Source organism: Crinia signifera, chromosome 11, assembly GCF_055691185.1.
Source record: "Crinia signifera chromosome 11, ASM5569118v1, whole genome shotgun sequence".
NCBI classification, from domain to species: domain Eukaryota; kingdom Metazoa; phylum Chordata; class Amphibia; order Anura; family Myobatrachidae; genus Crinia; species Crinia signifera.
The window spans coordinates 60,167,110-60,180,095 of NC_139227.1; the positions used below are offsets into that span (position 1 = coordinate 60,167,110).

The 12,986-nt window shown below is 50.4% G+C and overlaps 1 protein-coding gene across 3 annotated transcripts in view; it reads right to left on the bottom strand.

The window, feature by feature from the left end:
• The window catches only part of DRC7 (dynein regulatory complex subunit 7), a 224,720-nt gene that overhangs the window by 19,224 nt on the left and 192,510 nt on the right, over positions 1 to 12,986 (bottom strand). For all 3 annotated transcript variants that reach the window (XM_083164885.1, XM_083164887.1, XM_083164886.1), the window contains one exon: positions 8,620 to 8,730. In XM_083164885.1, coding sequence (XP_083021011.1) covers positions 8,620 to 8,730 — 111 coding nt within the window. The remainder of the gene's footprint in view (positions 1 to 8,619; positions 8,731 to 12,986) is intronic.

The window sequence follows — 12,986 nt, forward strand, 5'->3', positions numbered from 1 at the left end:
CTAATGTGTAGCGTGCAACGAGCGCTCAGCGCAGCGTCTGTCACAGACGGGAGAGCGGGGTGCACCTGAGGCACTGCAACATAGGCAGAGCTCAGTGACCTGACCCCGGACAGCGCTGGCTGTTTAGCCGCTCAAAGTACTGAGAGCGCTCGGGCGCTAGTACAGTCCAGATAGCCACTCACCATATGACAGAAGCTCTATTAAAGAGCATGTGAATGTGTGACATAGAAACTATCTCCTATGAGGCGGACAGTAATTGACCAATGTGCTTAAATATATTTATCTATAATTGTGTATCCCAAGACGGACAGTAATTGACCAATGTGTTTAAATATATATGAAAACAATAAATTGCATGTGTGATTGGTTATAACACACAATCCACGAACTGGGCATATCACCCTAATATGTCGATAGCTAACGTGCTTCCATGATTAAGTGGTGAAATACACTGTGTATAATTAGCGCTCCACGAACTGGGCATATCACCCTAATATATCGGCAGCAAACGTACTTATGCTTCCATGATTAAATGGTCAAATACACAAGTGTATAATTAGTGCTCCACGAACTGGGCATATCACCCTAATATATCGGCAGCAAATGTACGTATGCTTCCATGATTAAGTGGTTAAGTGCACAGTGTATGACTAGCGCTCCATGAACTGGGCATATCACCCTAATATATCGGCAGCAAACGTACTTATGCTTCCATGATTAAGTGGTTAAATACACAGTGTATGATTAGCGCTCCATGAACTGGGCATATTACCCTAATATATCGGCAGCAAACGTATTTATGCTTCCATGATTAAGTGGTTAAATACACAGTGTATGACTAGCGCTCCAGGAACTGGGCATATTACCCTAATATATCGGCAGCAAACGTACTTATGCTTCCATGATTAATTGGTTAAATACACAGTGTATAACTAGCGCTCCACGAATTGGGCATATCACCCTAATATATCGGCAGCAAACGTACTGATGCTTCCATGATTAAGTGGATAAACACACAATGTATAACTAACGCTCATTGTAGCGTCTGTCACACTTGAAGTACTGTTATACAAACAGAACTTAGCTACACGGCCCATGATAATGTTGGATACTAATTGTTTAACACACTGAGAAAGCCACTTATAAATTACCTATTATATTGTGGACGTTTTGCTGACGGCTGAAATTGCATGCCAGAACGTATTTATATTTAATTTTGACATGCAATTGACACATGAATTATCAATTACAGATTTGACATCTGCTCAGACTCATCTGCAGAAAATATCTGAATAGAACTATATGCACAATTACCTGCAAAATATAAAGTACATACTGAGCAATTTGATCTGATCAATTTGCATGAATATATATAAAACCCAATTGGTTAAATCTATAGCACAGATTGGACAATTTGCTGCGAGCTCACTGTTGAGTACCCCGCATTCTACTGATATGTGTATGACCTTTTTGATATGATCAATAGGATTTGAAGAAAGAAGTGGTTCACTAGGCCGTACGGCAGGTCACCACCCATCCTCCTATGTGATATTACTGGAATATAACACATATATGTAAAAAGTAGAAAGAGATTATTCTGTAAAAACGCGCAAAAAACGACATTAGATGCAAATTTGGGAATAAAACCCATTTATTTAATTACATTTCAACTTATAGGAATGTACCATACTTACCTGTAATATTCACAGGAACCGTAACACTAATATCCAATACTAACGGCCTACAGAGACTAATTTTAATCTTTCTATAATTTCTTTTTCTCTATATCTACGATCTTATTTTAATTGTTCGCCATTAAAATCCCTGATACAGGGATACTTATTATCGGGTCAAGCATTATTTTATGAATAATAAAAATTTTGAGATTACCTACTAACTAATGATGACCTGTAAGTGATACTTACCATTATATTTGTTCTGTACTAATTAAATAAAGACATATTTGTATTTTAGTCAAATTTTGACAATTTTGTGAATAAGGAGTGCGTCACACTCAAACTGATTTGCCTTTCTTCTCCATATAAGCTTCTATTTATCAATCAGTTGACAGCACCCTCTACCTAGGAGGCTAGTGTATATATATATAACACACTCCCCATAGGTGGGCTCAGTGCCATTCACATGTACTAATAACCCGATTGTACATCTTACGTACTATAGATGGTGCGGGTCGCTCACTCTCTTCTCACGCAGCTTCTCCAGATACGTCACTCTGAATAACACCGCCTGTGATAAGGGGGGGGGGGGGGGGGTCCCTATGGACACACTGGGTTATACATACATAGGAGGTCACTGCCACCAGCAAAAGTCTCATTTAGTGTTTTGCCTGCAAGGCATGCTTTTGCTCTTACCAGAACACACAATGCAATGCTTCAGAGCTTTAGTTTCAAAGGGGGAAGCCTAGTGATACCTGACTGCAGCTGCCCCCGGTCCCTACCACCTTCCAGCTGTCTCAGTAATGTAGGAGCTTTGCAATCAGGGTGCGAGGAGGGGCACCAGGAGGTAGAGGGCGTGTAGGAATGCGGTGAGCTCTTTCCACCGAAAAGAAAGGGGAAAATGTATCCGCGCCATACGTATCTCGAAGCCACTTCTCCACAAATGCCTCGGGGCGAATTCCCTCTTGCTTCTCCGGGAGGCCCACTATACGAATCTAGCTCCTCTGCAGCCGCCCCTCCATGTCCAGCAGCTTGGTCTGAATGGTGGTAACCTGTGAGGATATGTCGGAGACCTTGTCGGTGAGAGGCGAGATCTTATCCTCCAGCGTGGAGGTGCGGGTTTTAACTTCACCCACCCTCTCCCGGACCCTCTGTAAGTCATGATGAATAATGGACAGGTCCGCCTGTACCTGCCCAATCCTTTCTGTCAGCCTCTGTTCACTGGAGGTCACAGCCTCCAGTACTTTCTGCAGGGCATTATCAGGGCCTTCAGATGTTGGGGGCGGAGGACTCTTCGAGGAGGCTGCGCGGGAAGGGGGCTGGTGGGTCTCGTCGGAGTCTGGTGCCTCCGTGACTGCCCGCGGGGTCCTACCGAACTTCTCCAGCTGGGCAGCTGCAGAGCCGCGGTTAGTCTTCACCATGTTGTTACAGGGGGGAGGTGCGTATTGCAGTCCTGTCGAGTGCAGTTGTGAGGGTTCAAGAGTATATATATATATATATATATATATATATATATATATACACACACACACCAGTGAGGGCCGTGGGTATTCAGCAGGACTGTACAGTTGAGTATGGTAGGCACACAGGGGGAAAGGGAGCAGCCCGTGCACTGTTTGTTATGTCCTGTAGGCTGGCAGCTAGGACTCTGAGAACAGGGCACAAGGGGATGGGAAGCCCAGGATAGTATGGGGGTTTGTTGCTGCTCACTTTGGGCACACTGCAGCATGGCCCCTACTCACTGTGGTCAGTCTCCTTTGTCCCCGCCTGCGGAGTGCTGCTCTCCAAAATGTGCGGTATCCTGGTGTCCGCTGCAGCTGAGGAGTCAGGTGGCCGGTGGTGCTGCCTGGGTGTTGCTGTAAAATGGCGCCAATTCACGCCGCGCTCCCCTCTGGATCTCCACAGCCGCCCAGATCTAAACTTGTGCGGCTGGCTGGGAGTGCTGAGCGTGCAGCCAAGAAGGGAGGCCGTGCGGTCCAAGTCCCGGGTGTAGGTGTCGGGGACAGCCGCCACGTGCTTTCCTCACACAGCGCGAGTCCGGCAAGATGGCGCCCGGACTCAGCTTCAGGCGCAGAGTGGACACTGACAGCTGGGGGCGGTACTGGGAAGCCGCCGGCGAACGCAGCGGGACTCCAGAGGCACCAGGGGACTGCTGGACGTCTCCCCTACCTATGCTGTCAGGTATTTAGGGGGTGGCGAGCGGGTACAGGATAATACTGTATGCAGGAGTTTAGGCAGGAGCTGCGGGCAAACACAGCCGCTCACATGTCCAGCGAAGCCACGCCCCACCACCTTCCAGCTGAATGCTGGACAATTGTGATACTGTCCTGGGAGAGAGGGGGAGTAGTCCAGTGAGAAATTCCATTCTCCTTAAAAGTGCACTTGTAAGCTTAGGACTACTCATGGCCCATGTGACCAGGCCTGGTTGTTTGAACATAAATTATTCTTTTTCCCATTTTATGGTTCAGGACATAGTGGCACTCAGACCGATAACCTCTCGGTCCCCCTGGGGTTATGTTCACGGTATTTACAACATTAGCATAGGGAATAGGAAATAAGATCACACACATAATAGGAGACATATAATTTCTGCAGGGTGGCTGCACACACACATAAAAACACACACACATGTAGGGTGGCTGCACACGCACACACACAGGTGTAGGGTGGCTGCACACGCACAGACAGGTGTAGGATGGCTGCACACACAGGTGTACGTTGGCTACACACACACACACACACACACACACACACACACACACAGGTGTACAGTGGCTGCACACACACACACAGGTGTAGGGTGGCTGCACGCACACACAGGTGTAGGGTGGCTGCACGCACACAGGTGTAGGGTGGCTGCACGCACACAAATGTAGGGTGGTTGCACACACAGGTGTAGGGTGGCTGTACACGCACACACACACACACACACACACGTGTAGAGTGGCTGCACACACAGGTGTAAGGTGACTACAAATACACACACAGGTGTAGGATGGCTACACACTCAAGTGTAGGATGGCTACACACACACACATAGGTGTAGGGAGGCGCTGCACACACATACAGGTGTAGGGTGGCTGCACACACACAGGTGTAGTATGGCTGCACACACACACAGGTGTAGAATGGCTGCACACACACACAGGTGTAGAATGGCTGCACACACACAGGTGTAGGATGGCTGCACACACACAGGTGTAGGATGGCTGCACACACACACAGGTGTAGGATGGCTGCACACACACACACACACACACACACACACAGGTGTAGGATGGCTGCACACACACAGGTGTAGGATGGCTGCACACACACAGGTGTAGGATGGCTGCGCACACACACACACAGGTGTAGGATGGCTGCACACACACGTAGGATGGCTGCACACACACACACACACACACACACACACACGTGTAGGATGGTTGCAGACACACAGGTGTAGGATGGCTGCACACACAGGTGTAGGATGGCTGCACACACACACACACGTGTAGTATGGCTGCACACACAGGTGTAGGGTGGCTGCATACACATACAGGTGTAGGGTGGCTGCACACACACACACACACAGGTATAGGGTGGCTGCACAAACACACAGGTGTAGGGTGGCTGCACACACAGGTGTAGGGTGGCTGCACACACACACACACACACAGGTGTAGGGTGGCTGCACACACACACACACAGGTGTAGGGTGGCTGCACACACACACACACACACACACACACAGGTGTAGGGTGGCTGCACACACACAGGTGTAGGGTGGCTGCACGCACACACAGGTGTAGGGTGGCTGCACGCACACACACACACAGGTGTAGGGTGGCTGCACACAAACACAGGTGTAGGGTGGCTACACACACACAGGTGTAGGGTGGCTGCACAGCACACACTCAGGTGTAAGATGTCTGCACAAACAGGTGTAGGGTGGATGCACGCATACAGGTGTATGGTGGCTGCACGCACAGGTGTATGGTGGATGCACGCACAGGTGTATGGTGGATGCACGCACAGGTGTATGGTGGATGCACGCACACAGGTATAGGATGGCTGCACGCACACAGGTATAGGATGGCTGCACGCACACAGGTGTAGGATGGCCGCACGCACACAGGTGTAGGATGGCCGCGTGCACACAGGTGTAGGATGGCCGCGCGCACACAGGTGTAGGATGGCCGTGCACACACACAGGTGTAGGATGGCCGTGCACACACACAGGTGTAGGATGGCCGACCACACACACAGGTGTAGGGTGACCACACACACACACAGGTGTAGGGTGACCACACACACACACAGGTGTAGGGTGGCTGCACACACACACAGGTGTAGGGTGGCTGCACACACACACAGGTGTAGGGTGACTGCACACACACACACACACACAGGTGTAGAGTGGCTGCACACACACAGGTGTACGGTGGCTACACACACAGGTGTAGGGTGGCTGCACAGCATACACTCAGGTGTAGGGTGGCTGCACAGCACACACTCAGGTGTAGGGTGGCTGCACAGCACACACTCAGGTGGGGGGTGGCTGCACAAACAGGTGTAGGGTGGCTGCACACACACAGGTATAGGATGGCTGCACGCACACAGGTGTAGGGTGGCTGCACAGACACAGGTGTAGAGTGGCTGCACACACACACACACCAGGGCCAGATTAACAATGGGCCTGATGGAGCTACAGCTCCAGGCCCACTCTCCAAATAGCTGAGGGCCAGGGCTTTCCGAGGCCAGCCCCGCGTCGCTAGCACCCTGGGAACCAGAGATACCACCAGGCAAAGCTGGAACGTTTTCCCCATAGGATAACATGGGACCCGTTCATTCCGACCCCCACCCGGTTCCAACGGCTTCCCCCTCCGGAATCACAGAAGATACACACACACAGGTGTAGGGTGGCTGCACAGCACACACTCAGGTGTAAGATGGCTGCACAAACAGGTGTAGGGTGGATGCACGCACAGGTGTATGGTGGTTGCACGCACAGGTGTATGGTGGCTGCACGCACACAGGTATAGGATGGCCGCGCACACACAGGTGTAGGATGGCCGCACACACACACACAGGTGTAGGATGGCCGCACAGCACACACTCAGGTGTAGGGTGGCTGCACAGCACGCACTCAGGTGTAAGATGGCTGCACAAACAGGTGTAGGGTGGATGCACGCACACAGGTGCAGGGTGGCTGCACGCACAGGTGTATGGTGGCTGCACGCACACAGGTATAGGATGGCTGCACGCAGACAGGTATAGGATAGCTGCGGGTGGCTTCACACACACACACGTGTAGGGTGGTTGCACACACACACCAGGGCCAGATTAACAATGGGCCTGATGGAGCTACAGCTCCAGGCCCACTCTCCAAATAGCTGAGGGCCAGGGCTTTCCGAGGCCAGCCCCGCGTCGCTAGCCCCCTGGGAACCAGAGATACCACCAGGCAAAGCTGGAACATTTTCCCCATAGGATAACATGGGACCCGTTCATTCCGACCCCCACCCGGTTCCAACGGCTTCCTCCTCTGGCATTACAGAAGATCTCATTTGAACCGTAATCGCTGGGTCTTCAATCTGATACCAGGCTGGTCCATATGGGTTCATTGGTTCTAGAGATATTGCGGATAAACCGATTTTTTTGTAATTTCTAAAATGTAATGGCTGTTCATGTTGTTTGGGGACAGATTTCTCTGGAACCAAACGGCCCAGTTTTACGTGACCAAAATTATTCAAAGCCCACATGTAAATGGGTCAGTTGGGTCTGAAGATATAGCTGGTTGTTTAAAAGGGGGGGTTCTCTTCCCCTCACACCAGAACATGCAGGGACTAGGCTGGTGTAAAAGGGGCCAGCCCGGGAATGTCCCTGCAGGATCCTGGGACCATATTGTAAGTCTCTGCATTTTTTGGTGTGAAAGGGGTAACTTTTCAAATAGCCGTGACCTGCAGTGCTCTGAATACAGCAGGGCAGCCCCCTGCTCTCTCCCCGGCTGTGAATGGCTGTCATTTCTGCCCGGCTGCGGCTGTCCCCCAGTTACCCTGAAGCATGTATTCCCCCTTGGCAATGAGCATGTAATCCCACATGGCAATGAACATGGAAACACTGGCAATGAGCATGGAACCCCTGGCAATGAGCATGTAGATAAGCAGCACTTATGTAGCATAATTTTTAAAAGGCATTATGGTGTTTGACATAATAGGTAATGGACATTATGGTGTGGGGTTTAATTTACATTATGGTGTAAATTTGTAATGCACAATGCCCCTGTTTGTGAAGCATATTGTGCAATCCATTTGGTATAGTGTGTATTTTGGCTCAATCCATGTGGCAAAATGTGAATTTAGCCTTAATCTGTGTGGCATAACGTGGATTTTGACTCAATCTGTGTGCCATAGTGTGAATTTTGGGTCAGTCGGTGTGAATTTTGGCTCATTCCATGTGGCATAATGTGTAAGAGACAAGTACAGTATAAGGGGGTTACTATTGTGTTGCATGATTTGTATAAGGGGGTATATGGTGTGGTAAACTTAGGTGACCACATAAAAGGTGCTGAAATGTTGTCTACCAAGTTTCAGCTTTCAGTATTTTTTTTTTATGACTGGAGTGCCTCCTCACCCTGCAAATATCTTAGGACATCGGCATCCTGCAGGTGCACCTTTGGAGGGCACCCGACAATATGTCTCCCTGCCTTTTCCAGGCACATATAATTAGTTGAAAGTATTTACACAAATAGAGACACACCCATGAGCAGACCACCCAAACAGAACACTGGTCACGCCTCCCACATTATTAGGTGCTGGCCACAACCCCTATTATTGCGCATAATAGGCCCTTGATAGTTTTCAGCTTCAGGCCCATTTAGACCTTAATCTGGCACTGACACACACAGGTGTAGGGTGGCTGCACACATGCACAGGTGTAGGGTGGCTGCACACAGGTGTACCTCTGCCTCACACTTGCGCACGGCATCCTGTGATCGCTGCTCCTCCTGCTGGAGATGACTGAGCGTCTCATACACATACAGCTGCTTATTCTGCTTCCCGGATGGCTCTACCTGATAGGGAAACACAAATAGGAGACTTAGAGGAAGCGGCGCAACCAAAACTTACACCAACTTCCGCCACTGAGGGTGTATGTGCACCACAGGAAGGCCAAGTTCTGCACATTATGGTAACATCTGCCCCTTATGATCACAGAGCTAATGGTGACTTGTGATCACCTATTTGTCATACCAGTCGCTATGGAGGTCACAGAGAAGCATAATTTACAGGGACAGTACTGAAAGAGGGAATAGCACCCAACCATCTCTCCAAAATAGTAGAGCCCCCTCCTCTCCTGCTGCCAACTTACTGGGCTATAACCTTTTATCTAACAGATATGGAGGGGGAAATTTACTAAGAATACGAATACAAAATTTCGTATTGGTATTTTTAATACGACTGCATACGGTTGTTTTAGCCGTATGCAAAGTCGTTTTCCGGAGGGGAATTTACAAAGCAATCAGATACGACTGCTTTGTAACCCTCCGTAATGATTCGTATTAGTGGCCGTATATACGGCCGCTAATACGAATTTGTGCAGGCAGTCTGCACGTATCAGTCAGATCCGTGCAGGCTGCAGTGTGTAAAAAAAATAACAGAAAAAAAATAAATAAAAACAGCGAGGGGTCCCTCCCACAGCTGTAACCAGCACCAGGCTGAAAGTTCCGGGGCTGGTAATAAAAAAAATCAGGAAACCCGGCATATAGGTTTTTTTTTTTAAAACCAGCCCCAGGTCCTGGGCGGGTTCCCAAAATACGGGGGACAAAATGAGTAGGGGTCGCTCGTATTTTAAGAACCAGCCCCAGGCCAAACCAGCCAGCAGGGTAATGTCACAGCCGGGGGACAATTATTAGATAAGTTCCCGCAGCCAAAACATTCATCCTTACTGACCATTCAGCCTGGCCGGGGGCCCTGGGGGAGTGGGGACCCCCCCCCCCCCAATAAAGGTGTCACCCCTCCAGGACTTACCTGACCAGGCTGACGCGTGACCCTGTGCGGTGGTCACCGGGCTGATCTTTGTGTAAAAAAAACTAATAAACTCCTGGACCATGGAGCCCTGGACCCAGGGACCTACCTACGGGCTCAAGATAGGTAAGTATTAGTATGTATGGGCTTTGGATGTAATAAAGCTTTATTTTTCGTGTGTGTCACATGCATGCTGGGACTTGTGGTTCTCCAAGTCCCAGCTTGCGGGGGGAGGCTTGCTGGGACTCATAGTTCCACAGTATTAAACAATAGTTTATTCTTTTTTTTACACAAAGATCAGCCCGGTGACCACCGAACAGGGTCACTGGGGACAGCACCAGGCTTCAGCCTGGTCAGGTAAGTCCTGGAGGGGGGGGGGGGGGGGGTGGGAGACCCCACTCCCCCAGGCCAGGCTAAGTGTCCCCCGGCTGTGACATTACCCTGCTGGCTGGTTTGGCCTGGTGTTGGTTCTGACCCCTACTCATTTTGTCCCACGTATTTTGGGAACCAGCCCCGGACCTGGAGCTTGCGGCCGGTTTTAAAAAAAAAATGGGGAACCCCTATTTGGTTGGTTTCCTGATTTTTTAATACCCGCCCTGGCTCTTTCAGCCTGGTGCTGGTTACGGCTGTGGGGGGGACGCTGTTTTTTTAATTTATTTATTTTTCTATTTTTTTTTAACACTGAAGCCTGCACGGATATGACATCCGTGCAGGCTAAAGCCAAATATGACAGGAAAATAAAAGTGTATTTTCCTGCCATATTTTTCACGTCATTCGCGGGCGCTTTACGCTAATTAGCGGCCGTATTTTTAATAATACGGCCACTTACTAAATCAGGAATCACCATTATTTTGAATGGTGATTTCTGTTGTATTGTATCGATGGTGTAATCATTCGTATTTGTAAATACAAATATGAATGTCCCTTCAATACGAATACGAAAATTCATATTTTTGGCATAGTAAATGCCAAAAATACGAATACGCCAAAAAAAACTTGTATTTTCGTATGAATACGATTTTTTTTCCACAAATTTTTCTTAGTAAATTTCCCCCGGAGTGTCACGAACAAGAGGAAGGAGAGCCCTGCCGTGGCCGCTTATACTGAGAGAAGAAAGAGAGGAAGGAGAGCCCCACCGTGGCCGCATATACCAAGCGGAGAACGAGAGGAAGGAGAGCCCCGCTGTGGCCGCTTATACCGAGGGGAGAACGAGAGGAAGGAGAGCCCTGCCGTGGACGCTTATACTGAGAGGAGTACGAGAGGAAGGAGAGCCCCACCGTGGCCGCTTATACAGAGTGGAGAACGAGAGAAAGAAAAGCCCTGCCATGGCCGCTTATACCGAGGGGAGAACGAGAGGAAGGAGAGCCCTGCCATGGACGCTTATACCAAGGGGAGAACAAGAGGAAGGAGAGCCCCACCTTGGACGCTTATACCAAGGGGAGAACAAATGGAAGGAGAGCCCCGCCATGGACGCTTACACCGAAGGGAAAACAAGAGGAAGGAGAGCCCTGCCGTGGTCGCTTACATCGGGAGGAGAATGAGATGAAGAAGAGCCCCACCGTGGCTGTTTATACCAAGAGGAGAACGAGAGGAAGGAGAGCCCCGCCGTGGGCGCTTATACCAACAGGAGAACGAAAGGAAGGAGAGCCCCGCCGTGGCCGCTCATACCAAGGGGAGAACGAGCGGAAGGAGAGCCCCGCCATGGCCGCTTATACTGATGGGAGAATGAGAGAAAGAAGGAGAGTGCCGCTGTGGCCGCTTATACTGAGGGGAGAATTAGAGGAAGGAGAGCCCCGCCATGGCCGCTTATACTAAGAGGAGAACGAAAGGAAGGAGAACGAGAGGAAGGAGAGCCCCGCCACGGCCGCTTATACCAAGGGGAGAACGAGAGGAAGGAGAGCCCCGCTATGGCTGCTTATACCGAGGGGAGAACGAGAGGAAGGAGATCCCTGTCGTGGACGCTTATACCGAGGGGAGAACAAGAGGAAGGAGAGCCCTGCTGTGGGCGGTTATACCAAGGAGAGAACAAGAGGAAGGAGAGCCCCACCATGGACGCTTATACCAAGGAGAGAACAAGAGGAAGGAGAGCCCCGCCATGGACGCTTATACTGAGGGGAGAACAAGAGGAAGGAGTGCCCCACCATGGCCACTTACTTCGGGACGAGAATGAGAGGAAGGAGAGAGTATAAACAGCCCTTATGGCCGCTTATACCGAGAGGACAACGAGAGGAAGGAGAGCCCCGCCGTGGCCGCTTATACCGAGGGGAGAACGAGACGAAGGAGAGCCCCGCCGTGGTGCTTATACCAAGGGGAGATTGAGAGGAACGAGAGCCCCGCCATGTCCGCTTATACTGAGGGGAGAATGAGAGGAAGAAGGCGAGCCCCGCCGTGGACGCTTATACCAAGGGGAGAATGAGAGGAAGGAGAGCCCTGCCATGGATGCTTATACCGAGGGGAGAATGAGAGAAAGGAGAGCCCTGCCGTGGCCACTTATACCAAGGGGAGAACGAGAGGAAGGAGAGCCCTGCCGTGGCCACTTATACCGAGGGGAGAACGAGAGGAAGGAGAGCCCTGCCATGGACGCTTATACCGAGGGGAGAACGAGAGAAAGGAGAGCCCCGCCGTGGCCGCTTATACCAGCGGAGAACGAGAGGAAGAAGGAGAGCCCTGCCGTGGCTGCTTATACCGAAGGGAGAACGAAAGGAAATAGAGCCCCTCCGTGGCCGCTTATACCAAGCAAAGAATGACAGTAAGGAGAGCCCGCCGTGGCTGCTTATACCGAGGTGAGAACGAAAGGAAGGCGAGCCCTGCCGTGGACACTTATACCGAGGGGAGAACGAGAGGAAGGAGAGCCCTGCCGTGGCCACTTATACAGAGGGGAGAATGAGAGGAAGGAGAGTCCCGCTGTGGCCACTTATACTGAGGGGAAAACGAGAGGAAGGAGAGTCCCACTGTGGCCACTTATACCGAGCGGAGAAAGAGAGTCCCGCCATGGCCGCTTATACAGAGAGAAAGTGACTACACATCTTTCTAAACCACGGGAAAAATGTCAGGATGACATAAACAGCTTTAGGTGTGGTTACAGTAATCACATCCATAAAATCTTCCCAGTGTCCCGTGAGCCAGTGTCTGACTAAACACTGCTCACCCAGCCAGTCCAGCTTCGGGCACAAGTTACTTCTGCCTCCTCCCAAGCACTCACCCCCATGTGTTCCACCTGTGCAAGGATATGGGAGGAAAGAACAGACTGCACAGAAGGCATTAGTCAATGACTCGGATTGTAACAATACAATAATATCCCAGG